At 47.8% G+C, this 27,350-nt stretch overlaps 1 protein-coding gene across 5 annotated transcripts in view; it reads right to left on the bottom strand.

Moving 5' to 3' along the window:
• Positions 1-26,408, bottom strand: part of Uvssa (UV stimulated scaffold protein A) — a 42,108-nt gene extending 15,700 nt beyond the window's left edge. The window contains exons 1-8 of one of the 5 annotated variants that reach the window (XM_029477455.2): positions 26,133-26,408; positions 25,643-25,742; positions 16,137-16,467; positions 15,296-15,416; positions 14,075-14,470; positions 12,435-12,547; positions 12,107-12,235; positions 1,761-1,866 (exon numbers count right to left, since the gene is read on the bottom strand). In XM_029477455.2, the coding sequence (XP_029333315.1) occupies positions 1,761-1,866; positions 12,107-12,235; positions 12,435-12,547; positions 14,075-14,470; positions 15,296-15,416; positions 16,137-16,467; positions 25,643-25,740 (1,294 nt within the window). In that variant the 5' untranslated portion in view covers positions 25,741-25,742; positions 26,133-26,408. Of the gene's footprint in view, positions 1-1,760; positions 1,867-12,106; positions 12,236-12,434; positions 12,548-14,074; positions 14,471-15,295; positions 15,417-16,136; positions 16,468-25,642; positions 25,743-25,965; positions 26,055-26,132 lie in introns of those variants that run through there. The other 4 variants (XM_021163842.3, XM_029477456.2, XM_029477457.2 and 1 more) reach the window with 4 other exon arrangements.
• Between the last annotated feature and the right edge of the window lie 942 nt (positions 26,409-27,350).

The following is a 27,350-nucleotide window of genomic DNA, read 5'->3' as shown; positions in this document are numbered from 1 at the left end:
ATCCTCTCCTGGGATGAAAGGAATCTGTTTTGTTCTTTGAGGATAATCCTTGGCCCTGCTACATATGACCTGGAGCCACTCAAAACCTGTGTACAGTCAGACTTACCATGTCTGCTGGAAGGATATGGAACATCAGAACAGGATGCAGAGGCCCAAGCTAAAAAATTCTAGTGCAACCATGACCCCTGAGTCAGTGCTGGCTCCCAAGATCTCCTGAAGACTCCAAGAGCCAGAGCCAGTCCTACAGCTTAAGGATGAAAGTGTGGCTTCCAAGGAGGACAGAGGACATCATGGCATCTAAGAACTCAGGTACATAGGTGGGTGCTAACCACACTGTCTGGACCCTGAGAGTATCCCTGCCCTCACTGTCCACAGTTCAAGACTTGTGGCCTCAGATTCAGCCACAGCCACACCAGCATCTTGCTAGACAAGGATCTCATCCAGGTGAGAGTAAAACAAAGAGGAGGCAAAAACCATCCTGGGCACAGGAGGATGGCCATGTTGTCCATTATACCTGAAGCACTTCCTGGTGTTGGTCATGACATATATCCTATCAGGTGGGAGACAATAAACTCCACCTCAGGTAGAGACTGGTGCTTGAAGAAGCATGTGAGTAGAGGTTTGGAAGGTTATGGGATTTGTAGGCTGAGGAACCCAGGAGAGCACTGTGAGACTGAGGCCTGGAGAAACTGTAATGGTATACACAACTCAGCAAGGCAGGCTTGCCCACAAGCAGCAGGTGAGGCAAGCAGGCATAAGAGGACAGCTCTACTAGGCAGGGAGCTCTTCATGGGGCATCAGAATATTGGGACTTCTGCAGAGTAGGCCAGACCAGGCCACTGTGCTCAGCCAAGGGGTCACCAGTAGCCCTTGAGTGTGGGAGGTTCCTCCTGACAATCACACACTCACTGATTCCCAAGCACCTGGCCTGCCCAGGAGATGGCACTAGGCAAAGGGCTGAGGACTGAGGGGTGAGGGGTGAGTCTGCCTAGGCTAATTTGGCTTGACACTCCTAATGGGTCATGGCTTTACACACAAGTCATCTAATCATCTAAATTCTCTTAACAAATTCAAATTCCACCCCATAAATACCAGTTCAAACCCACTGTGTACACCCCACAGAAGCCAGACAACTTGATTTTACTTGCTTCTTTTTGGCATAAGTGGTTCCGTAATCTGAGGCTGTGACCTGGGCCTGGGATCCCCTTTAAGTCCACACCTGCTCTCTGGAGGGCACAGATCTAGGGTACAGAGTGTGGCTTAGAGCTATCTTGGGAAAGGGGAAGCTCCTAGATGGGAAATGCCTGTATGTCACAGTAGTGCTCTATGTGTGACAAGCTGCTTCTTGCCATGGGGTCCAGACATTCCTGAGTCAGAGGCCATGTCTGTGACCTCAAAGACACGAAGCAGGGATGCTTTGATCATGATATCTGCCTCCCCTCCACCCTGGTGTAGGCCCTATGTGGGCAAAGGCATCCCAATCAGACTTCATCCCTGACCCACAGCCAGAGCATCAAATGGCCCAGAAGACCCTATGTGATATCCTGCCATGTTCTGGCCACAGGGGGACTCAGGGCACAAAAGAAAAACTCTACAACTTAAATACAAGCAACAGTTACTGACACAACAGCTGTACAAGGGAAGTTCACAGCTAAATTCCTTGGGTCAATGTCACAACCTAGAGGCATTGTCCAGAGTGGGAACCTGGCTCTCCAGTACCCTTGATGCCCAATCCTACCCCCTGTGGACTCACAGCTCACCATATTCAGCTCGTAGATGGTCAGGGATTCGAGGCTCATAACCCTCTTTCTCTGGGACCTCCACAAAGTCCTGATCCTCATCCTCGCTGTCCTCCAGTGCTTCTGTCTGTGGAAACAATCCCAAATACAAATAAGTCACCAGTGTAGTACCCAACAGCAGCTGTCCATGGACTGAGGACAGGTGTCACTTCTTACAGGGCTTAGTTTAGGACTTCAACAACAGATGTTGATAGTCTTTAATTACAATGTCTCTAAAGCTGCTCTTATTCTTAAATCACAGTGCCTTGGCCTGGCTCCCACCTGGAGCTATTCCCTAACTACCACCAACCCTCTTGTGCCTGCTGCAGTGGGCATCACCAAGGACCTGCACAGATGCCTCATCCCCATTAGGCAGGCAGCAGAGCATGAGTTAATGGTGCTGCCATCTTACCTACAGCTCTTCCATGCCCAAGGAAGCCACCAAGTTCATAGGTCATAACACTTGCTATGCCTCAGACCCACTGCCCTCCAGTCTCACTGCAGAAATGTCCTCTGATAAGTTTCCTCCCACCCTACTTCCCACTGACCTATTTCTCCAGAATCTTCCACACCCAGGATAGGAAGCCAGAAACCCAACCTATTATATGAGGGACAGGCTCAGCTCACTAAGGCAAGGAAGTCCACACCCTTAGGGATGTGATACCCCTTAGATTGTGGTGGCCCCTTGAATTTTGGTGCCCCTGCTAAGTTTCAATGCTCTTGCAGCTTCCAAAGCTGGGCATGGTGGTACACACCTTTAATCTCAGGGCGTGTCTGTGTACAAAATAAAGGGGAAGGTATAAGGGTTGAGATAAAGAGAAGATTCTACTATAACAGCAATCCACATAGCCCTGGTTGACCAGCAGGAGCATTGTACTGAGTATCCATCAATGTCTTAGAGTGGACTGGGCTGTTGGGAGGCAGAGGCAGGTGAGAAGGCCAGCTCAGTGTATGTAGCAAGTTCCTGGATAGTTTCATAATAGAGATAATAGAGAGACCCTGTTTCAAAGAGCAGATGGATAGATCAATCGATAGATAGACAGACAGACAGACAGACAGAGGCAGCTTCAGGGCAAAATTGAGACAAGGATGGTCCCTGTCAAGGGAATGCTAACTTATGGGACCTTCATAGGATTATAAGAAAAACTCTGAAAAACTTAAACAGTACATTTTAAAACCATTCCCAATAGCAATTTTGAATTACAGATGTTCCCTCATGTTCCTGACTTTCCTGAAGGGAGAAAGGCCATCTAAGGAGTAGCTTCTAGTCACAGGGCAGGCACTACTGTGCATTGGAAGCCACGCCAAGCAGATGACAGTCACCATGGAGGAGGGACTACAGTGCATCACCTACTTATGCCCCAGCTCAGCATGCTGCCCGCCCAGGTAGAGCCGGGCTCCTTCCTGGGGCTGCAGGAAGCATCAGCAGCCACATCTGGTCATGCCTGCTGGCCCCATGCCCCAGCCTGGGAGACTGCTGCCCAGAGAGAGCATAATCAGATGCAAATGCACTTTGTTTTGGTGCAGCCCACAGTCGTGCATCTGGGAAGCACAGGAGACATTAATCATCGGAAACTGTAATTTTTGTTATCAGTCTAACACTGATCAAAAGGGAAGCCTGTCTCCACCGCTGACCTGTGAAACGTCCCAATTATACTCTTTGGAAATGACAGGGGCACTTAACTCCCGAGCTGAGCAAATGACGACGATCAATCACGTTTGAATAACAATGAGCCGCGGACCTGAAAATTATTTTTGTATAGAATCTACCCAGGAATTTATGAAAGGTGGAAAGCAGCCCAAGGTTTTAGGGCATTACGGGCTCAGCTAGTGCAGTGCGTATCAAACACTAAACAGAATTTATGTGTTTTAATTTTCTAAAAGGTAGATGTGGACTGGGTGCTACAATGCATAGCATATAGTGCCAGGTTTTAAATATGGGGGTCATTTTCATAAAATATTATGCTTATTGCCCACACCCTTGAATTCTGCTGGGGACTTTTTATCAAAATTTTATTCCCTAAAAAATACTCGCTGGGCGGTGGTGGCGCACACCTTTAATCCCAGCACTTGGGAGGCAGAGGCAGGCAGATTTTGAGTTCGAGGCCAGCCTGGTCTACAAAGTGAGTTCCAGGACAGCCTGGGCTACACAGAGAAACCCTGTCTCAAAAAAGAAAAACAAAAAACAAATAAACAACAACAACAAAAATTCAACTGCTAACTATTCTAACTGTATCTTCTTTCTTCCCAACTACAGTCATTTATTTTTAGATTAAATTTGAGGCCCCAGGTTCTTCCTTGTTCTTAAATTAGCACTGATAAAGGCCTCTGGCTGCTTTTCCACCACGTGTTTGCCCCCCATGAGACCCAGGCACTCTCTGGAGCCACAGAGAGAGCCACCAGCCATTCCTATACTTTACTTAGCAACTATTCGGAGATGGAGTACTCCAATTGCAACAACTACAATTTAGAGATGTCACTGTTAATACTTAAGTGAAACTAAAGTGAAATTTTAATTCACACTTGGTAAATACTAGTATTGCAAATTCTTGGTGCTGATGTTACCAAGGACAGCTGACAGATGAGCCATACTGAAGGATGGAAAATTACTCTGCTGTGGGAAAGTTCTGAGCCCTAGCTGTCGGGACACTCCTTTGACCTGCTCAGGAGCTTGACCAGGAATATTGTCACAAAAGACAGTCCCTGGAAAGGTAACACAGTGCAGAGAGAAGGCTTTCCTGGAGTGATCTTGAATCACAGTTGACTAGCCTCCACTCACTTACTTTGGAATTTAAATAATTAAGAGGTCGTGACCATTGTGGTAGAACCTGCTTTTAAGGTCACAGGGGAAGTTGGACAGATGCCAGCATCCAGAGGGCGTCTGCATAAAGTACCTAGACGCCAGAGTCCTGGGAAAGAGCTCACACCTGCTAAAAAGGCATCAGGATTAGTGATGTCTTCAAAATGAGACCAGACTTTTGAAATGTTCTCAGGAAGGGTCTACCTTTATCCCAGGCGAGGGCCAAGCTTTCTACTGTGAGGAAAGAACACAAAATGAACTGTGTGAAACCAGGCAGGAGGAGCAAGCCTTAGTGAGCCCTGCACAGGGGACCGCACACCAGCACAGGCTGCCTTTCTCACTCAGACCTCTTCTGATGGGTGAAATCCTTGGGTGCCTTTGAGGGATATGGCAGGTGGTCAGAAACCCTTCCAGCCAATCAGAAGACTTCTCCTAAGCTGGCCCTCAAGTGGGAGCAACAGACCCACCCCTACAGAGGGCCAACTCATCCACCCACAAAACAGAAACAAGCTTTCGCCCACCGCTGTTGTGTGGTAGGGGTACTGCTGGTTTTATACAAATTGATTCTCACCCACAGTTAAAAGGATTTAGAAAAATGAGTCGTCATGATCATAATTAAACAAGCAATAAAACGGCTAAAATATACAACGCAATCAGTTTACAGGAGTGGGGTGGTGAGTGCTAATTATTTGCGAAGGGATGGGAAGAGCGTCTCGACGTCCAGAAACCCATGGCCGCCGAGCTCACAGCCTACAGATACAGCTGGAACCATTAAATAAATTTTGTGCGATCTAATTAACTTGGTGCGCAATCTCAATTACTTTTCACCCAAGAAATCACTTTTGTTCAGTTTTATGTGTGTCTATTTCCCTTTTAAAAAAAAAATGATGTAAGGCCTCGTCAGACAAGTGAGTTCCAAACTGCATTTGTCTTTCAGCGGCTTGATGGCTATGCATTTAAAAACCCATTCTATCTTATAAACTAAAAATTAAACGTGCTCAGCTGTGATGGCCGTCATTGCATCTGCTATTTATATGCTAATGCCCTCCCTGGAAGGCCGTGCAAATTGCCCGGCCAGGCCAATATCTCATGTGCATCTCGGCTGCCAGGGACGCACCTTCAGAGGACAGAGGGCGTTGTGGTGCTGACCACGTGATAACACAGAACAGGCACCTGGTGGCCAGAAGGGCCAGCACTGAGTCAAATCTGCCCAGATGCAAGCAGGGCACCAGAGCATACACTCAAGTCCAAAAAACTAGGCTGGAGCAAAACATCATTTTCTGGAATGACCATCTCTCAATGTGTAAAGACCACACTCACAAGAAAGATCTCACAACAAACAGCATTGCAGGACACACAGGGGCAGGCATTTCTCCTCCTCCTCCTCTCTCTCCTAATCTCCTAGAACAGTCCACAAAAATCTACCCTTGAGAATTCAGTTTGACGAAGAACCCCACTGTCAGAGAACTTCCTAGAAGTGGGGCCCAAGGGTTGAGGTTTGCCTACTACATAGTATGAGGCAAGAAACCTGGTCACATATGCCTAGAAGTCCATTTCCGGAGCAAGGCTAAGGCTAGAATTCTCGGCTAGATCCAAACAAGCAGTTAGCAAGACAGCTAGGGAATCACATGCTGTCAATCAAACTGAGGGCTGGTAGCCTAGGTGGCCACTGGCAAGGTGCTCTGGGTTTTCTAATGTAACTAGCCTGTTCTGGGGACCATATATACATGCTCTCAATGACAAGGCTGTATGAGTGGTCAGAGGCAGGGAGAGTTATCCTGAATGAGGTTATGTGAACTCCACACTTTACCATCCAATGAAATGTGAAAGCACTAAGCGTTCTTCCTAGGAGTTTGCAGAGATGGCCGACCACACAAGAGAGAAGAGTGCCCTCTCTTGTGTGGGCCTACAACTAACAGCTTCCTTCTAGGTTAGAGCAGGTCGCTCTCTGTGCCTTGGTTGCCATCTCAGGTGAGAGCAGGTGGCTAGCCTCTGGAAACATGAGGCCATGCTATGCTGTGTGGCCTGCCTCAAAGATACTGGGCCATGTTCATCAGGCATCCTCTCCACTAGGCATCTCAGGCTTCAGGAGGGGCCAGGACTCATACATCCTGGTTTCTCAACTGTAAAATGGAGGAGATAATCTGATAGGGGTACTCCTAGAGTAAAGAGGTAACATGTGAGAAGGTGTTGAGAGCTAGCTCATTCTGGAAAGACAAATGATTGGGCTGGACACTGGAGCCAGGGAAACCAAGACTAGATTCATACAGTGGGGGGTGGGAGGGTATGGGCTGGTACGAGGCTGCTGAGCTGTTTTCTGCCATCCTTGTGAGCTGACCTCATAAGAACTTGTGTTCAACCCCCTCCCAACTCTCTGCTGTTGGGCGTGCTTGGCCTTCAGTGTGATGGAGGGAGCATAGCTCTGAGGAGGAGGCTGTTTACAGGCCCTGCTGCTGCACAAGGTCCCGCAGGCTGATTTAGTTTCCCTGCTTTCCCCGGGTGTGCCTGACGGTTCAACATTTCATTCCCTGGGGTTTTCTGCTTCTGTCCTTTTCACCTACAAGAAGCAAATCCTGCAGAGCCCAGGGAGCTTTCTTAACACTGTGCAGGAAAGGATCTGGGCCTGGGGAGCTCCCAGTGTAGCACCCATAAGCCTGGGAGTGAGAATGATCTGAAAGGCAGGCTGGCGAGCACCCAACCCAGAAAAACAAGCAACGCTGCACAGCGTGCACCAAACAGACGGATTCTCACTGCTGCGAGAGAGCGAAGATGAGACCACGGATCCATCAGGGTGGCTGCCACATGGCCCACGGGACTGGCTTGCACAAAGATGCATTTATAACCACATGAACAAGTAGACCAACAGTCCAGGAAGGAAGACCAGCTGCTGACAAGTCAGACAAGCTGATGTCTGAAGTCACCGCTCTGAGCACCACTTGGTGGGAATTCGTATTTTGTTAATTACACAATACAAAGTAACCATGATCAGAGCTACATAATGAAAAGGCAGGCAATTTAAAAGTTTTCAAAGGATTTTTATCAGTGTAAATAATGAGGCCGCCATGGATTACTACAGCTCTTCTGTAACAGAGCAGTGGAAACCAACTCGACCAAATGGCCCTGCACATTGATCCGCTCGAGATTTATCCCCAGCCTGCCTTCAAACTGAGCTGAAGTGAGCACACTCTGTAAGGCAAATGCTTAGACGTGTTTAAACTGGTTTAAGTATTTCTGAAGGCAGACCATCTGTGTCAAAAGGAAAGCAATACCGCACAGAAACAAATAGCAACATTCAAAGGGGCTGGACTCCAGGGATGCCAGGGGGGGACAGGCCGGACCAGCGCAGCCTGTACCCACCCAGCCTTCCAAAGACAGCCTGCACCCATACCAAGTCTCACCTGCTGTTTATGACTGGTAGTACTGTATTTGTTTCAATCTCACACATTTGTTAGAAGTTCTAAGATGTTTAAATCATGCATTATTGAATTAGTGTCCCTTGCTCAGCCTGTTCTACATGAGGAGTTAACGATGCCAATCCCGTGCTAAATGGGGAAACACTAGGAAATGATTTCAACCCTCCGTAAATTTTATTTGGAAATTAGTGAACACCTCATCATGATTTCTAATTAAAACAGCTCTAATTAACACAGACATTCATTAGCCCTCTCCATGCCCTTCCCCCACAAGACACTGTGATGCAGCAGCCTTGCAAGGAGCTGCCCACCAGATGCAGGAAGGGCGGGCGATGTGCAGATAGGCAGTTGCTGTATCTATTCTGGGAAGCACTGCTCACCTGAGCCTGGGCGCTGCCACTCACAGACCGGGAGCCGCCAATCACTTCATCTACAGACAGCGACTCACTCGCTCTCTAGCTGCGGCAAGCAAAATCTCCAAGGACTTCAGAACAGTGCCTTTCGTTAAAAATCAGTTTGTAGAGACAGGTCTGGGAAGTGTCCATTCAACTGACAGCAGCGCTGAGCAATACCTGCCTTCCTCCTGAAGGGAGGGAGGGCATCATCAATCCAAGGGCTACCACCTTCTCAGGCCTGGGCAGCTCTACATACCCACAGGATGGCCTGGGCTAATGTGCTGACCTATGTATGTGACCAGAGGACTCCCATAGCACTGTAAAGGGCCTGCCTTCACAGCAGGTCCTGCAGGCACAAATGGAAGTAGCCAGACTTCAGCTGTGAGGGCTGCCCCTATCTGCTGAGATGCACAAGGGGTACTAATCTGGGTAGGAACAGGCTAGCAGCTACTGAGTGGACAGTGGAAAGAGGGCAGACCCTGGGTATCATCACATCAACCTGAATGCCCACTGTGTACCACAGAAAAACTGCATTCACAGTGTTACAGTGCTGGGTGTCCACTCTCATGTCTATGTCTCATGGGCGTTAGGAGATGGCCAGTGAAACTGCCCTCAGTCCTGACATAGTCATGCTATGACCAGTGATGACTTACTATGAGCCCAGTATCCCTTACGCCACAACAGAAATCTAGGACTGCAGCTGGATTAGGACAGCTAAGAGGAGTCAGGGCAAGCTACTTAGTCCCTTTTTGGTGTAATACTAGGGATTAAACCTAGTGCCTCAAACATGCTAAGCTGCACTCTACCACTGAGCTAAATCCCCAGGACTCTTTGTATTTTGAAACAAGGGCTTGCTAAATTGCCTAGGCAGTCCTTGAAATCACTCTATAACTAAGGCTGGTCTTGAAGTAATGATCCTCCTGCCTCAGTCTTTCAAGTAATTGGGAAGACAAGCTTCTATATCCAGATCCAGTTTCCACTCAGCTGCCTTGAATGCATGGCTGTTACCATACATTGTGGTATAAGCACACAACATGGATTTTTTTTTAACCTGGGCTCTGGGAATGCAAGCTGCTGCTCCTGAAGCTGGCTGAACTAAACACAGAACCCTGACCCAGGAGGTTGCATGTCTTCACCATCACCCATAAAGGCCTCATGAGTGCCCTGTAGGTCAGAGGAAGACTGCCCAGGTCTCCTCTAGCAGCCAACCACTCAGCAGTCAGGAAATATGGAGATAAGAGATGAGGGTAAGGCAACAGCACACAACACCCAGCTTTATCTTCCTGACAAAGCTGCAAGACAAGGAGAACAGCCAGGTTGCTAAGACCCTTAGGGCTTGCAGTTCTGCCTGCCCCAACACTGCTGTTGGTCCCAGTAAGGAAATGCAGGCTAGCAATACCTAGGCCTGGCAAAACCCTTCTGTGCTACCCAAGAGTATTCAGAGCTCTGTGGTCACTCCCTGGAGTACTAGCTATCCAGGGATGTTCCTACACTGCCAAGGCCCTCTAGCAAGGTGACTGTCCCACAGAATAAGTTCTTCAGGGAGGAATTGGGGTACACAACATAATGAGGTGGCCTCACTTCACAGGCTGGTTGTTAGGTCACCCTGAAAGGTAGCCCCATATGGCGCAGCCTTGGCCAAACTGATCACTGATGACTACGGACACTGAGTTTAGAGAGAAAACAAACTTCCTGACAGCTGCAGTGAGGGCCAGAGCTGTCACTTTCCTCGTGGCTATAGAAATGTTCTTCGCTGTAAATATATTGCTCAAAATTAACAAGTTGACTTAGCTAGGTAACACAAGAAAATGTAACTCTCATAAGCTGTTAACGACACATACCACACACTGCCAAGACAGCCTCAATTACGGCACTGTATTCCCATGATTGCCATAAACTCAAGCGCGTTGGCTGACTGAAAGAGGACCGAGGTCGCCCTCTGCTGGCCCACATCACACACGCCCTCTGCAAAGCTGGGACCATCAAACAGCTGCAAAAGTCAAGGGCTCCCTCCTGTGTCCTCTGGCTCCAGCACCTGAACTGTTATTTCAATGTACCTACTGGCTGCCACAGACTGGTCAACATGGTGCTAGACATGGAGTGCTCTTGATTTTAGGCTGGAGCAATGGATGGCTTCAAATCTGATCTTTCCCTCAGTAAAGACAGAGTTAAGTCCACCTCAAAGCTACTTTCCAAAATAGAATTTATAAGTCAGACTACCCAGGTCAGTTGACCCACTAACCTCTAAGGTAGTGCTTCTCAGCCTTCCTAATGCTGCCATTTACAGTTCCTTGTGTTGTGGTGGCCCCAACCAAAAAATTATTTCCTTACTACTTCACTTCTGTAATTTTGCTACTCTTATGAATCATAATGTAAATATCTGATATGCAGGATATCTGATATGTGACCCCTGTGAAAGGGCCATTTGACCCCCCAAATGGTCACAACCCAGATGTTGAAAATCACTTCACTAAGGCAAGGTCAGGGACTAAGCTCACAGTTCAGGTTTGGGATCTGGGTTCAGAACAGGAGTCCATGGGGATGTGGCAGCTCTGATGTCTGTTTTCTCTGTAAACCAGCTGAGAGGAGCCAGTGAGATGTCTCAGCAGGAAAAGGCACTTGCTAAGGACTTGAGTCCTGTCCCTGGACCTACATGGTACAAGGAGAGAACACACACACACACACACACACACACACACACACATGTTAAAACTGAGAGAAACTGAGAGCTGAGAGAAACATGGGATGATGATGAGCTTGGAGCTCTGGAAAGAATTGGGTGACACAGAGAGGCTGGACTGTGACAGTTTTGTATCTTTCAATTAAATTCCAAGACCCAACTCCCCTAAGACCAGCCATCCCTTCAGCTCTGTGGTCACCTATGCAGAATCCCAGTCCCAGGTAGCCCAGATACAGGCACTCTACTCCTACTCCTCCAAAGGCAGCGCCTCCTCCAGGTGCAGCAATGTACTCTGCCTTCCAGCCAGCTCCAGTGTACCTCACATGGACGGCCTCTGTGACCCCGAGGTCATTACAGGACTGTGTCTTTGCTCACAACTGGCACCCACAACACATGCCTACACCTCTTCACCTCTCTCTGGCCCTGCCTGGACTCCCATCTCTCTAGCCTCAGCAAAAAGACCCATGTATCCCTCTCTGATCTATTTTAACGCCAGATCCTCACTCGGGGAGATACAGTACCTTGCCAGCCCCCTGAATCACAAGAGTACCCTGTTGTTGCTCACAAACAACCTGGCCTAACAGACAGGCAGTCTTCAGGTCTCCACCCAAAGTGCAAGGTGTTCATGCTCACCTCTGACTGCACCTGAGCACTCTGTAGGTTTCATTTTGTCCGACCTGCCCAAAGACACGAGTCCCTATTTGCTAGCTACTCCCCAGAAGTCCCCACCTATTAAACACAGCCTGATTCTTTGGGGGTCTTGGGAGGAGCCCTTGACACATGGGTTTTCAGTACTTTCAAAGTATCCTTGGCTGAACAGACACCAACAGCAGAAATGTAGCGACCATGGCATGAATGACTTCACGGGAAGACTTGCTGAGGGACAGGACAGAATCCCAAGCCAAGAAGAGCAGACTCCCATCACAGAACTTAGTAAGGAAAAAGCCAGAATCCTCTGAATCTGATGACGCCTGACTGTTCAAATGGCCAAGTGAAGAGTCCTGGGACCTTTCAGCCTCAGCTCCATGAACTGAACTCACCCTGCTCCTTTGTCCTCTCCCAGGCTCAATGTTCAGTTCTTCATACTTCTTCAGAGCAAGTTCCAGTTCCATTTTCAGGTCAATGGCCTGTTTTAAATGTGCACTGTAGGTCCCTGCACGGGTAAACCGCTGTAAAACAAAGGATGACTCACAATGGTTCCAGACAGTCCCCAGACAGCCCATGCCCCTTCCTGTAGGAAGAGACAGGGTACCAGGGAGAGGGAGAATGCTCATTTCCACCCAGGACAGTGTTCTCGCCTTCCACAGCCTTGCCTTGCCTGGGCTTTCAGCCCAAGTTCACTGCTGCAGCCCGAATGCCCTGCCTCACCTGGACCCAGGAGCACACAGTTGGCAGAAACTTGTTCTGGATGAGTTTGAGCGAGTCTCGAGCAGCATGGAGCACAGCAAGGTTGTCTTCATTCTCCTGAACCTTCAGACCATCTAAAACAAGGCAAAGTAAGTATCATGGTTTGAGTATGCTTGGCCCAGGGAGTGGCACTATTAGGAGGTATGGCCTTGTTGGAGGAAGTGTGTCACTGTGGGGGTGGGCTTGGAGACCCTCCTCCAAGCTGCCTGGAAGCCAGTCTTCTCTTATCTGCCTTTGGATCAAGATGTAGAACTCTAAGCTCCTCCAGCTCCATGCTTGACTGGATGCTGCTGTGCCTCCTGCCTTGATGACAATGAACCTCTGAACCTGTAACCCAGCCCCAATTAAATGTTGTCCTTTATAAGAATTGCCTTGGTCATCGTGTCTGCTCACAGCAGTAATCCCCAAACTAAGACAGAAAGTCACAGAGGGATGCTGAGGCTGGACGCATAGCAGAGGCCATTAAACCCACTGGAAACGTGACTCCTAGCTGGTCTCAGACACTGAGAGAAAACAGTCTTTAATCTCAATCATTCTGGCTCCATGCAGACATGGCTTCCCACTCAGAGGGCTAGATCTCTCAGAGCCACCTTCTCTTGCCTCTTCTCTCAGGACTGCCCTCACCTTAGTCCCAGGGTCTCAGTGACCCCTGCCATTCTGCCTTTCCTTGACAGGTCCTTCATTTCCTTCATAAGCCCTGCTAGGAAGGGCCTCTAGAAAGGACCTCTCTAGCACCTGGTTGAATACAAGGCAAGGTGCAGTGCCTCAGAGACACAAACCTGAAGCTGTGGAACTTGGAGAGCTCCAGGCCCTTCCAACCATATCCCACATGGTGAACACATGCACCTATGAGGATACCCGATTCAGCAACGATGGATGGATGAACAAGAAAACACCTCTGTAGCCGGGCAGTGGTGGCCCACGCCTTAAATCCCAGCACTTGGGAGGAGAGGCAGGCAGATTTCTGAGTTCGAGACCAGCCTGGTTTACAGAGTGAGTTCTAGGACAGCCAGGGCTATACAGAGAAACCCTGTCTTGAAAAACCAAAAAAAAGAAAAGAAAGAGAAAGGGGAAGGGGAAAAGAAAGAGAGAGGAGGGATGGAGGGAGGGAGGGAGAAAGGGAGGGAGGGAGGGAAGGAGGGAGGGAGGGGGAGAGAGAGAAAGAGAGAGAGAGAGAGAGAGAGAGAGAGAGAGAGAGAGAGAGAGAGAGAACACCTCTGTAGCCCAAGGCTGAAATCCACAGCCAAACACAAACACAATGCTGTCTGTAACATGCTGTCATTCTAAACACAGCAAGAAATCATACTTTGCTCACATTTTCCTCTTAGCAGGTGGCCCTGGTGGACCTCCAGGTGGATGCCCATACAGCCTGCCAGGGACTTTATACCCTGATCATAGCCTCACTGGATTAGGACTCTAATAGCAGAGAATCCCAGCAGGAAAGGCTAACTAGATGGAAGTCCCTCTACCCCGCATAGTCCAACCCAAGGAGATGCTGTCTGTACATCTCAATTCTACCATGGGATAAGCCATTGCTTATTGTAGTGAGAGAGCTACAGACCTGACTAGAGCAGAGGGTGCAGGCAGCAGTGGCCAGTTACCTGAGGGGACTTCAACATCCAGCGTGTACTTGTGGGAACCCAGTCCATGGCTCCGCAGGAAATCATCCGGGTTGCTGGGTTCGTCCTCGTCCCTGGAGGGGTCTTTCATGGCTGTTTGGGGTAGTGCCTTCAGACCAACAACAGATCCTACATGGTATGCAGAGGCAACCAGGTCCTTGCTACAGCATGGCTGCTCTTCATCCTGGGGTCCAGAGAGACCAGACTCACGGGGAGTGGCCAGGTCCGGGCTCAAGGTGCAAGGAGCATGGCCCTCTGTCATGCTAGACGCCTCACCAAAGAACTTATCCTCTGGGCATGGTACAAAATCCAAGGGCACCAGCAACTTAAAGCAGTTCTCCACTTCTGTCAGGCAGCATTCAATTTCATCAGACATTTCTGCAGACATTGAGATACCTATTTACTCTGTCATCTTGAGTCAAAGAGCAACAGATGGCCAAGACTGCTTCCCAAGACACCAAGGGGTCATGATATTTAAAAAAAAAAAAAAAAAAAAAAGCCAAATGGACTGGCATATAAACCATACTTTCAACTATTTAATAAACTATCTAACACAGAAACTTAGTCTTTGAAGTAGATATCTCATTATGGTTGTGTGGCAGCTCACAGAAGCCTACATGACCACTGAAGGCCAACCTTCCAAAGAGGCCACACTTCTATACCATCACCATCACACACTTTCCAAAGTACCCCCTCCTAGAGGCCTGTAAGCCATCCATAGCACAACTGTCTGCTTGCAGCCCTCTCCAAGGCCGAGGCTTCTGAGGCTGACAACTAGGGCAGGTGTGAAGGAGGCTCTGGACACAGAAAGAACCCAAGACCTGTATCTGAGAACAGAGAGCAGCTGACCCATCTCACAAGGACTAGCTCCCAGGAAGGATGTGGATCTGGGGAAGGGAACTAGCAAGAACAGATGCTGGACATGAGAAGGACAAGATGGCCTCCTGCTAGTGCAGACTTCTTCTGAGATTCACACCTAGACTCAGCCTCTCTGCTCAGGGAGTCTTAAGACAAATAGTTACAGGCGGACCAAATCACAAGGAGAACACAAACACTACAGGCACCCTGTGAAGGCTCAACCCCACCCCAACCACTCTTGAATTGCAAACCTGCCCGTGTGGGTCTCAGATTAGATTAGAGAACAACTAGGAGACAAACACAGGGTCATGGGGGCAGTATCAAGGGCTTAGCCTCAGAAGTTACCTTCCATTTCCCTCTTAGCCCGGTCTGCACTTTCTCTGTGGATTTTGTCCAGGTGCTTCTGCTTCTCCTCTTCTCGCTTCCTTTCTGCCACAGTCCTAACATTTATATCCCGAAAATCTACCTGAGAAATCGAGAAGGAGGTTTAGGATTGCCTACAACAAACACAAACCCAAAGGAGGGGGAAAAAGACACATGGTCATCAACACAAGGCCAGGATCTCAATGGTTGTCAGTCCACAGCACTTCAAACAAGGCTGCTTCATCTTGCCACATCTTCCACCAGACATCCAGTGCCAAGGGTAACATGTTAGGAAACAATGTGCTCCAGGGTTACCAGATAGACCCAGAGGCTAACCACCACCCAGAAGTGAACCCCAGAGAATAGGGAACACCATACAGGGACCACAACCATGCAGAATGGCCCAGCCATTTGCCTGTGCTGCTGACAGGGACAGGGCCACATGAGGGTAGTGACAGGAGGGGTGAAAGAAATAACAGAACGTGGTGTTTTAATAAGCACAGCACCAGTCGGAGCCCGCAGCAAAAACTGAGCATTGCTTACTGTCAGGAAAAGGCTATGTCCCAGAAAGGGGGAGCCCACCCTAAAGCAGAAGGCATCTAGGATTATGATTCTATAGGCTCAGCTCCTCCCTGGCAGGGGCCAGGTACCCTGAGGCTGCTCTGACCTTTAGGAGCTTCGTCCATTCTACATGCTGATGCAGCTGCCCTGCATACCCAGCCTGTGCAAAGCCAAACACTCAGTGAAGTGAGCTCTCTCACTCATTGGCTGGCCTGTCCCTTCACCCCAGCAAAGAGCACTTTACTGTCCAAGAACCACTTACCTTTTTGGTGTGTTTTAGGAAGTGGTAGCCCAAGGCTAGCTTCTTATAGGCCTCCCCAAACTTCTCATTCCAACCTTCCACAGCTTGCATGGCTGCCTGCCTTAGCCTCTGAGCTGCCTCCCGAGGGGGTGGCAAGGGACGGTCACTATCTGTGCCCAGTGTGAGCTCGAGGAATTCCTGGAAGTCAGAAACAAGCAGCACTCTGAACTGATGAGAGCGGGTGAAGAGCTCATCCACGACCTGGAAGGCCGAGAGGCGGATCTCAGCATGGCCCTGGGTCAGCTGTGTGATCAGCAGGCGGTAGGCATGGCTCAGCTGCTCCTCGGAAGACCTGGGGACACAGGCCAGCCTAACTGAGTACTCACTCAGCAGAGACAAGTCAGCGTCACATTTTGGGTGGGGACACTACATTCACAAGTCTGTGTGTGTGTGGAGGGGGGGACTGCGCTCAGTATCCAATCCTCATTCTTCCCTTCTAAAGCTGAGTAGACATACCAGAGTCTCAGCACCAAGTGTGGCTCACTTCTGGCCTGTTTCTGTACTGCCCAGGAGCCAAGAGCATTTTCTACATTTTCAAATGGCTAAGGCAGCTGTTGGGGTGGCACAGTGGTAAAGCATCTGACTAGCTTATGTGAGGTTCTCAGCTGGACCTCCAGCACTGTAAGGATAAACATGGTGAAAACACAAAAGAATACAAACGTTACATTAAGAATCAAATGGGGGGCTGGTGAGATGGCTCGGTGGGTAAGAGCACCCGACTGCTCTTCCGAAGGTCCAGAGTTCAAATCCCAGCAACCACATGGTGGCTCACAACCACCTGTAATGAGATCTGGCGCCCTCTTCTGGAGTGTCTGAAGACAGCTACAGTGTACTTACATATAATAAATAAATAAATCTTTAAAAAAAAAAAAAAGAATCAAATGGGGCTGGAGAGACTGCTCAGCAGTTAAGTGCACTGACTGCTCTTCCAGAGGTCCTGAGTTCAATTCCCAGCAACCACATGGTGGCTCACAACCATCTGTAATAGGATCCGATGCTCTCTTCCGGTGTGTCTGAAGACAGCTACAGTGTACTCATATATATTTATTAAATAAATAAATGAATCTTTTTAAAAAATCAAATGTCAGGGGCTGGAGAGATGGCTCAGTGCTTAAAAGCCCTAGCTGCTCTCCTAGAAGACCTGGGTTCGATTCCTAGCACACACACAGCAGCTCATAAATCCCTACCTCTAGTTCCACGAGATCTGACATACTCTTCAGGCCTCCCTAGGGAGCTGGCATAAATATGGTACACAAACATACATGTAGGTAAAACACTTGTACACATAAAATAAATGTAATAAAAAAAATGCCAATGGCTTCTGTTGAAACACATCTACCCTTGGATGGTCCCCAGCTACTCTGACAGCTGACATCCACAGCATGCACACATCCTTCACAGGATAGCAATAAGACAGAATAGGGCAGTGTAAGGGAATAAGGCCTTGTGCAAAGCCTCCCAAGATTAGCATATGAAAAAGTAAGTTGGAAAAATTCAGCTAAGACCAACTGAAACATGCTGATGCTACTGGCCCAGGAACAGAAGCACTCCAGAATGCCTGAGAATAGCCAAAAGTTCATTAGAATACTAAAATACACGACCCTGGGTGGAAACTTAAGATGTTAATGAGTCATCTACTATGTGAAGATGTATACAGAACTGTATGTGACAGGACATGTACAGGCACACACATGCCATGGCATGCATGTGGCAGTCAGAAGACAACTTTCAGGATTCAGTTCTCTCATTCCCAGCGCCAACTTAGGCTGTCAAGCTTGTAAGGTGAGTTTCTTTACCCACTGAGCCACTAACATGCCACACCTATCACAAGAGAGTCTGGCTAGACATCAGCAGAGGTTAGGAGTTAGCCCTTCATGAATCAACGTGTGCTGTTAAAGTCACATTCAGGGGGTGGGGGTGGGGCGGGTGCATACCTTTAATCTCAGCACCTCTAAGAGTCTGAGGCCAGCCTGGTCCAAGCCAACAAAAGCTACATAGTGAGACTCTGAATCAAAATATAAAATATAAAATAAAATAAAATAAAGTCACATATCACCTTGTCCTGTGGCAACTCCTTGGAAAGGTTAAATTCAAAAGAGTCAACTAAGCCACACCCACACACAGCTCAGCAATTACTTTCCTGATGGCGGGCCTAGGGTAGAGAGGGTGCTGGCAGGATGCTCAGAGACTCAATCATGCAAGCATCTGTCCCGAGCGCTTGGGCAGTGGCAACAGTGCTGTGGCTCCAGTCTGGAACATTTCTGGTCACGAGCTCTAGTGCATGTTGCTATCTCCTGGTGCGTCCCTGCATCATGGAAGCTGTGGCTGCTTCTCTCCAGCCTTATCCTCCATTGCAGACCATCTCACATTCTACCCCTTTTCACCTTGTCCTCCCTCGTCATTTCCAGTAGACAGTCCATCTCTAAGGCCACTAATTGAGTTTCCCAAATATCTTATATATACCCCCTTACACATGAGCCCAAAGACAAAGAAAAAATTTGCCCCTTTCCACTTTTAATCTCAATGACAATCGGGAAAGACACAGAGCTACCCATGCAGGCAAACTTCTCTGACAAACCTAGCTGCCTGGGACGTTGTAGAAGCTCTGGTGAGAAGCCTCTTTTCACTGAGGTACAAAGAAATGTGCCTGTAGCAGGGACTTGCATTCCATTACCTGCAAAGTTAAAGCAGGACAAGGTTCCTGAAGAGACATCACTGTCTCCAACTGGCTCCAACTCTAGCTGAGAAGGAGAAACAGAAAAGCTGGTGGTTCAAAGCAGCGTTTCTAACCCTTGGGTAAGTTATACTCAATTCACCAGAACCCCCAGAGAGTATGATAGACTGGGGACACCCCAATCTGGCAAGCATCCTAGTGGATTCTACACAATACAGAGGGAGGCACTTCCTACTCCCAGAGCCTATTTCTTGTCTCTCCTCTTAGGACACACCCTATGTTACTTTGAATGCCCAGCTACTGTGCATCCTCAAGAACTGATTACATTTGATCATACACTGCTGAAATGGCTTAACAGGTAGATATGCTTTCTGGGTATGTCTGAAGATCTGAGTTTGATCCCTGGAATAAACCTAAAGGTGGAAAGAAAGAACCAACTCCACATAGTTGTCCTCTGACCTCCACAAGTTCACAGTGATATCTGCATACACCTGCATGCATGCACACATACACTCATGTGTGCACACATATATACATTTACAAAATAATAAACTTTAAAACTGTAAATAAAGAAATATATTTGATCATGAGAACCTAAGGGGGCTAATATTTTACTGTAACATCTTCTGGTCTCAATACAGGCTGGCTGGTGGGAGGTTTGGCCAAAGGTTGGAAGGATCTCCACTTGGTCCTCTATATTTGTACTCATGACAAAAAGCAGAGGATCTTGGAAGAAAAGAGGAAGTATAGAAACAAATTATTTATTCAAACTCTCATGTCTGTCCATTCTGAGTGAATATCCTCCCAGATCAGGAACCCACCAATTGGGATCATGATACTCCAACAGGGACCCACAGATGTAGGCTGGTGACAGAAAGCCTCCTTGTAGGGATGAAAACTTAGGAAACCTGTTAACTATAACAGACCAGAGAAGTTGTTCCATGTCTTTGTCACTGTTCTGGTGGTGATAAGATACAACAACAAAGGTGACTTAGAGAGTCAGGGTTAGAGTTGGGGCTAGAGTCCACAATGGTGGAGTGCTAGCTGAGCACTCACATCCTAAACCACAAACAGAAGGCAGAGAGAGCACTGGGGATGGCAGGGTGCTTTGGGAGCCTCAAAACCTGCTGGGTGACATACCTCATTTAACAGGAAATGACTAATGTGGATATTAATTTTATTTCCAATTCTGCTTTGTTTTCTTTCTGTCCTGATTCTTTGTTTGTTTGTTTGTTTTCTGTCAGCTTGACACAAGCTAGAGTTATCTGGAAAAAACCTAGGTTGAAACAATGTCTCCATCCAATTACCTGTAGTCAAGTCTGTGCAGCTATTTTCTTGATTAATACTGATATGGAAGAGCCCAGCCCACTGCTGGTGTCCCATCCCTAGGCAGATGGTCCTGAGCTGTATAAGCAAGCAGGCAGAGGAAGCCATGGGGAGCAAGCCAGTAAGCAGCATTCCTCCATGGCTTCTGCTTCAGTTCCTGCTCTGCTTTTCCTCGGTGGGGAATGTGACCCGAGAGTTTTAAGATGAAATGAACCCCCCCGCCCCCCCCCGCCCCCCCCCGCCCCCCCCCCGCCGCAAGTTGCTTTTGGTCATGGTGTTTTTATGACAGCAACAGAAAAGTAAAACACAGCCTTTAAGCAATAATGCCGGATCCCCACTAAATAAACTTGTGCATAACCAGGGTTGATGGGAATGCTCGAAAGCCAAAGGAGGTACTGTTTTCAGCCATAACCTTTGCAAGCACACCACTGGGGGGCCCTCGCCTAAAAGTTAGGAGCTTTCTTATATCCATAGATTACTTCTACAGCTAGGCTAGAATGTGGATATCCAGGGTACTTGCAAGCGATACCAGCCACAGCAATGCTCAGACATGAGCCTGCTAAAGATGTAACGCCTTCCATTGTTTACTGATAACTCCTCAGGGTAGACAGAGGCCTATTCCATCCAGACTAAAGAACTTAAGAATTTACTCTTGATGTCTAATAATGAACTAATGAAAGAAGTTAGTCTCTAGGATAAAACCTGTTTTGAGTCTTCACAGTCTCCTGAATACCTTAAAGAAGGACTGGAGAGATTGCTCAGTGGTTAAGAGCCTTTCTTACCCTTGCAAAGGACCTGAGTTCAATTCTCAGAACCTATGTAGTGGCTTACTACCATCTGTGACTCCAATTCCAGGGAATTCAACAAGTACACACTTAGTGCATACACACATACATACATGTGAGCCAAGCAGTCATACACAGTAGATAAGTAAATCTTTAAAAAAATAGCGCCGGGCGTGGTGGCGCACGCCTTTAATCCCAGCACTCAGGAGGCAGAGGCAGGCGGATTTCTGAGTTCGAGGCCAGCCTGGTCTACAAAGTGAGCTCCAGGACAGCCAGAGCTATAAAGAGAAACCCTGTCTCGAAAAACCAAAAAAATAAACAAACAAACAAACAAACAAACAAATAAATAAATAAATAAGAATGCCTTAAAGACAATCTTGTTTACAAAGGCAAACTGTTTTTTAAATGTAAAAATTCTCTTCAAGCCAGGCGGTGGTGGCGCACACCTTTAATCACAGCACTTGGGAGGCAGAGGCAGCCTGGTCTACAGAGTGAGTTCCAGGACAGCCAGGGCTACACAGAGAAACCCTGTCTTGAAAAACAAAAAACAAACAAACAAAAAAATCTCTCCAGACAAATAAATTAAAAAGTGTCTTAACTTCCTAAATATAAGGGTAAGTCCTATTTACAAATCCATCAATCGTTGTAACCTTATGCTTTTCTTCATTACTTGTGTGGATATATGCAGGTGGGCTTCCTTGTTCATGTGTGTAGGTGCATGTACATGTGCATATGTACACATATGTGTGTATATGCATGAATGTGTGTGTGCAGCATGTGGAGGCCAGAGATCAACATCAGATGTTGTTCCTCGGATGCTACTTTGTTTTTTGACACACAGTCTTTCACTGGGATCTGAAGTTCAGTGATTAACACAGGCTGAGTGGCCAGCGAATGCCACTGATCCTCATGCCTGTCTTCCCAGCACTGCCATTACAATGTATGCCACCACACTCAGATTTCTGCATGCACGGCAGGGATCAAACTCAGGCTCTCATGTTTATTTAACAGTATCTGACCAACTAACACATCTCTCCTGCCCTTCATTACATTTTTTATACTGTTGTATAGTATAAATTCAATGATTATAACCACACGCTATTTTCTCCTTACTCTATTCTAACGGTGAATTCCTTTTTGAAATTATTCTTTTGCACCCTGTAAAATTTTCAATATATCATCAATAGTTTTTTCTTTTCCAAGCCTAAGGGATATATCTCACTCCTAAACTCAAAAGTTAAGATGAGGTCAGCTGTCCTCCAAAGGTTGATGGCTCTTGATGTGCTAACAAAAGCCCAGAGGTAAGCCTACCTAATGCTCAAAGAGAAATGCCAGTTTGGTTCAACAGGTTAAGACAAGATTAAAGCAGTATTTCAAATATACTGGGAACAAGCAGCACAAAGATGGCTCTCCTGGGCAAACACGCGGTCATGGTTTCCCTTTGGAGGTTTCCCTTTGGAGGCCCATGTTGGCTAGGTTAGTTTTTTGTTTTTGTTTTGTCAACTTGACACAAGCTAAGTTAATCTGGGAAGGGGGAACCTCAATTAAGAAAATGCCTCTAGTAGATTGACCTATAGGCAAGTCATGTGAGAAGACCCAGCTCACTGTGGGTCTAAGCTATAACAATTTTAGCTGGAGAATCCAAATTCTTCTCTCTAGTCACTGGACGGCAGCCTTGTGGTCCCTCTTACATGGCCTGAGCTATCAAGGAAGCACTTATAGAAGCTAGATGGGATTTTTTTAACTTGAAAAATTATTATTGTGTGTTTGACTGTATGTGTGGGTGTGCACTGCACAGCACATGTGTGAAGAAGATAGAACAAGTCTATGGAGCCAGCCCTTTCTGTCTACCTTTGCACAGGTTTCTAGGATTGAACTCAGGTTGCCATCTTAGCAGGCCACCAGACTATCATTCTTTAGCTTCCCTAAAAGACTCCTAGATCCATAGATCTCAAGTGGAAAGTGAGGTCCAAAAGGGCTTATACAAAGCTTACATAATTAGAATAAAAAGAAAAGTTGGCAAAGAGGAAAACTGAAATTCTCTCACCTAAAACCAACTAAAACTGACTGGAATCACTAACACAGGCACTCTCGAGTGTCTTGAGGGCAATCTATAGAATAATAATACCCAAAACTTAGGATACCCAAGATATAAGATACAATTTGCTAAATGCATGAAACTCAAGAAGAATGAAGACCAAAATGTGGACACTGTGCCCCTTCTTAGAATTGGGAACAAAACACCCATGGAAGGAGTTACAGAGACAAAGTTTGGAGCTGTGATGAAAGGATGGACCATCTAGAGACTGCCGTATCCAGGGATCCATCCCATAATCAGCTTCTAAACGCGGACACCATTGCATACACTAGCAAGATTTTGCTGAAAGGACCCAAATATAGCTGTCTCTTGTGAGACTATGCAGGGGCCTAGCAAACACAGGAGTGGATGCTCACAATCAGCTATTGGATGTATCACAGGGCTCCCAATGGAGAAGCTAGAGAAAGTACCCAAGGAGCTAAAGGGATCTGCAACCCTATAGTTGGAACAACATGATGAACTAACCAGTACCCCGGAGCTCTTGTCTCTAGCTGCATATGTATCGAAAGATGGCCTAGTCGGCCATCAATGGAAAGAGAGGCCCATTGGACTTGCAAACTTTATATGCCCCAATATAGGGGAATGCCAGGGCCAAAAGAATGGGAATGGGTGGGTAGGGAAGTGGGGGGCGCTATGGGGGACTTTTGGGATAGCATTGGAAATGTAATTGAGGAAAATATGTAATAAAAAATATTAAAAATTAAAAAAAAGAATAATAATAATCTATGGAATAATCTATAGCTCAATAGAATACTAAGACATGTACCTCCCGGGGAGGGGAGGGGCTCAGGATGCTAATGAGGCATTGTCTTGGTTACTTTTCTATTACTGTGATAAGACACCACAATCCAGGCAATTTAGAGAAGGAAGAGTTTATTGGGGCTTATGGTTTCAGAGGGTGAACCCATGAACATCATGGGGGAATACATGACAGCAGACAGACAAGCACAGTGCTGAAGCAATAGTCGAGAGCTCAAATCTTGAGACATGAAGTAGAAAGCTAACTAGAGATAGAGTGGGCTTTTAAAATCTTGAAGCCCACCATGAATGACCTCCTCCAACAAGGCCACACCTTTTAATCGTTTCCAAACCATTCCCCCATCTTGGAGCCAAGCACTCAAATACACGAACCATTCTCATTCAAACTATCAGACATGGAATGCATGAGGTGGTAATGTAGAAATACAACAGACAGAGCAGCAAATGCTCACAGTAAGATATAATAAGCCCAACTCTTTGTGTAGCAGAGACATCTGAGCTGTTAAACTTTTCCCTGCTTGAGCCAGCTTTCTCCCTTGGAAGGATACTCACTCACTCTTAAGAAACTTTCTTGCTTTAGTTGCTACTACACAATCTTTGTTCTGATACATGAAAGCCTAGAACCCCTCTAGAGGTGCCCTCTGAACCCCAGTGTCAGCCAGACAGGCCTGAGTGCATAGACCAGAATCCTCTACAGGAAATGGAGCAAAAGGTTTTCAAAGTCCTCTGGGTTGCTCCTCTATTCCCATTTCCATACCCTATGTAAATCACACTTGGAGGTTTTTCTGGGGTGTACAGCTAAACCAGGTCCAGAATTATTGCAATGTGAATACTCTACCACTTCAGAAAGAATCATTTAAGTTCTCTCATTTTATAAACAAAGGCTCACTAGTGACCAAGGCAATGAAGGAATTTTGCTTCCTAACCAAATAAGACTGCCTCGAGTAGCAAGGCAGGGAGCATCGCGGTGCTTCCTTCCGAGGGATTAATAAGGATGAGAATGACTGCTTTAAAGATTGGGTCCGGGCTGCAGAGATGGCTCAGCGGGTAAGAACGCTGACCACTCTTCTGAGGTTCAAATCTCTGCCACCACACGGCGGCTCACAACCATCTGTAATAAGATCTGACGTCCTCTTCTGGTGTCTGAAGACAGCTACAGTGTACTTATGTATAATAATAAACAAATCTTTAAAAAAAATATTGGGTTCTATGATGGTACATGCCTATGACCCCAAAGGAACAGTTAAGTGGAAGCAGGAAGATCAGAAATTCACAGCCAGCCTTAGCTACATAGTAAAGAGGTTAACCTGGGCTACATGAGAATTTGTCAGAGAGAGAGAGAAAGAGAGAAAGAAGGAGGAGGAGAAAAAAAATAATAATAGAGGTAGCTCAGTGGTACAGTTTGTCCAGCATGCTTGGGGTTCCTGAGCTCATCCATGGGGGTGGGGCGGGGGCGGGGAGGCCAGAGCCACTGACCCAATCATGAACTCTTTACTCCAACAGAAAAGAAGAGGATATACTTTTACTGACATAGTGTGATTGCTTTATACCTTACAGAAATCGTCAGAGGCACCAAGTTCAGAGTTTGCGCGACATTCTGGACCTAGGTACACCAGGATTACAGCCCCAGAAATCCTTTAGTCGTTCCTGAGACAAGGCCTTACTATGTAGCCCAAGCTGCGGGGAACTCATGCTACTCCCAACTCTACCTCACAACAGGCAAATGCCACCATGCCCTGGTGATCAGACGATTCCTTCCTAGGGTCCACAATCTCCACGGTGTGGGTGCTCAGGGGACATTGGCACATGTCCCCTCAATACATACTTGCAAATTTTCTTCAGTTCCTTCATTTTCTGAGCATTGAGTTGGGATTCTCCTGAAGTTGTGAGCTCCTCTATCAACTGTGAAAGTTTCTGATCCATATCTAGAAACAAGGGACGCGGAGATGCTGAGTTAACATACAATAAATACTTCACGGTCTTAGGTTTAAGTTTCTGGGGGACTCCAAATACTGGGGATTACGGCAAAGGCCCTAGGGTGCCTCTGTAGGATGTCTCCCAGGCGAAGAAGGCTAGCCACCACATTCCCACGGAAGGCCATCAAGCCCTTCGGTGATAATTAGCTAAGGTTTTAAAGATGAGACTAACTCCGGCAGTCTTTCGGTCAGCTGTGTAGGTGACGTTACCGCGGGCTAAGGGGAAATGTCACTAAATTTTACGAAAACTGGCCGCACAAGAAACTCGCTCTCTGCAAGCGACAGTCTCTGGACAACTGCGGGGGCGACTGATCCGACCCAAAGGGCCGAGAATCTGACCAGCCACGACCCTCAGTCCGCCGCACTCGCTGCCTCAGGAGACGTAATACCAGCGTCCCGCAGCCCCGGTGACACGGCCCGCAGGATGCAGCAGCTTGTTTCGCCCACCCCTTCCGGTGTAGACAGAGCTCTGTTACAGGCCCCAGAGAGCAGCGGGCACACACTCGCGAAGACCCGCGGCGCAGGAGCGGAAGTCACCGCGACGCGCCCGCTCTGGTCCAGTCCCTTTCAGATGAGGCAGCCCCCGTCTCCGTCATTTGCTCGGAGTGGCTCCACAGCGCAGGCGCGAGGACGCGGCAACGCGGTGACGCAACGCGCCTCCAGGGGGCGGGGCAGATCGAGAAGAACTAAGCGCGAGAAAAAGGAGGCGGGAGGGCCCGGCAAGTTCTTAAAGGGGCGGTGGCTTTGGGTCAGGAGTCTGAGACTGAGGTGCAGGAAGAAGTTTTGATCTGGGGATCAGTTCTCTGGCCACCAGGAGGCTCGCGGCCTATGTACAGCCTCTGTATATCTGCTAAGAAAGCTCAGAAGGGAATCTGGGCGCAAGTCCGGTTGGGAAGGGTCGACCCGTCTCCCTGACCGGGTCAGTTGTCCACCCCAGGACAGGCTATGGTGGGAGGCACCGTTGCAAGGCTGCCCTGGGGTAGTGGTGGTTGCACTGATTGGATGTTTTCAAATGTCAGTTCAGTCTCAACGTAGATGATTGTAAAAGATATGTCAGTTCTCGGCTAGAGCTGCTTGCTCCCTTCCTACAGCCTCACAGTGTTCAGAACTCTGGCCCCTACCAACCTCACGCTGCTTCAGCCCAACTCTTGGACGCACAGACCCCGGACACTGCCGCCTTAGCCGGCTCACAACTCGCTCTGCCTTTCCGCTGTCAGCTCCTGCTTCGCTTAGCAAAGGAGAAGCATACACCGGTCTCCCTGTGTATCCGGTTTGGGGTTCGGGTCTGCACCCACAGAGCAGGCATTCAGCCAGTTTGTGTGTCCTGCAGGACGGTCTTGAGCTTCTGGACTAGACTGTTAAAAGCATGGTGTGCCTACTGCCCCACCCACTTACCTACCCTTCCCTGAATCCGGGCCAGTGAACAAAGTCAACTGGACTCCCCCGACACGCCCCCCCCCCCCTTCATTTGTGTTCAATATGTGAGGATCTGGCAACTCAACTTGTGGTGCTTGGAATCTGAGCTCTTCCCACCACTTCGTGGCAGGCCCCAGTCCT

The sequence above is a fragment of the Mus caroli genome, unplaced genomic scaffold, assembly GCF_978045245.1.
Source record: "Mus caroli unplaced genomic scaffold, Mus_caroli_1 scaffold_4, whole genome shotgun sequence".
Lineage (NCBI taxonomy): Eukaryota > Metazoa > Chordata > Mammalia > Rodentia > Muridae > Mus > Mus caroli.
This window is presented reverse-complemented; position numbering and strand designations above follow the sequence as displayed.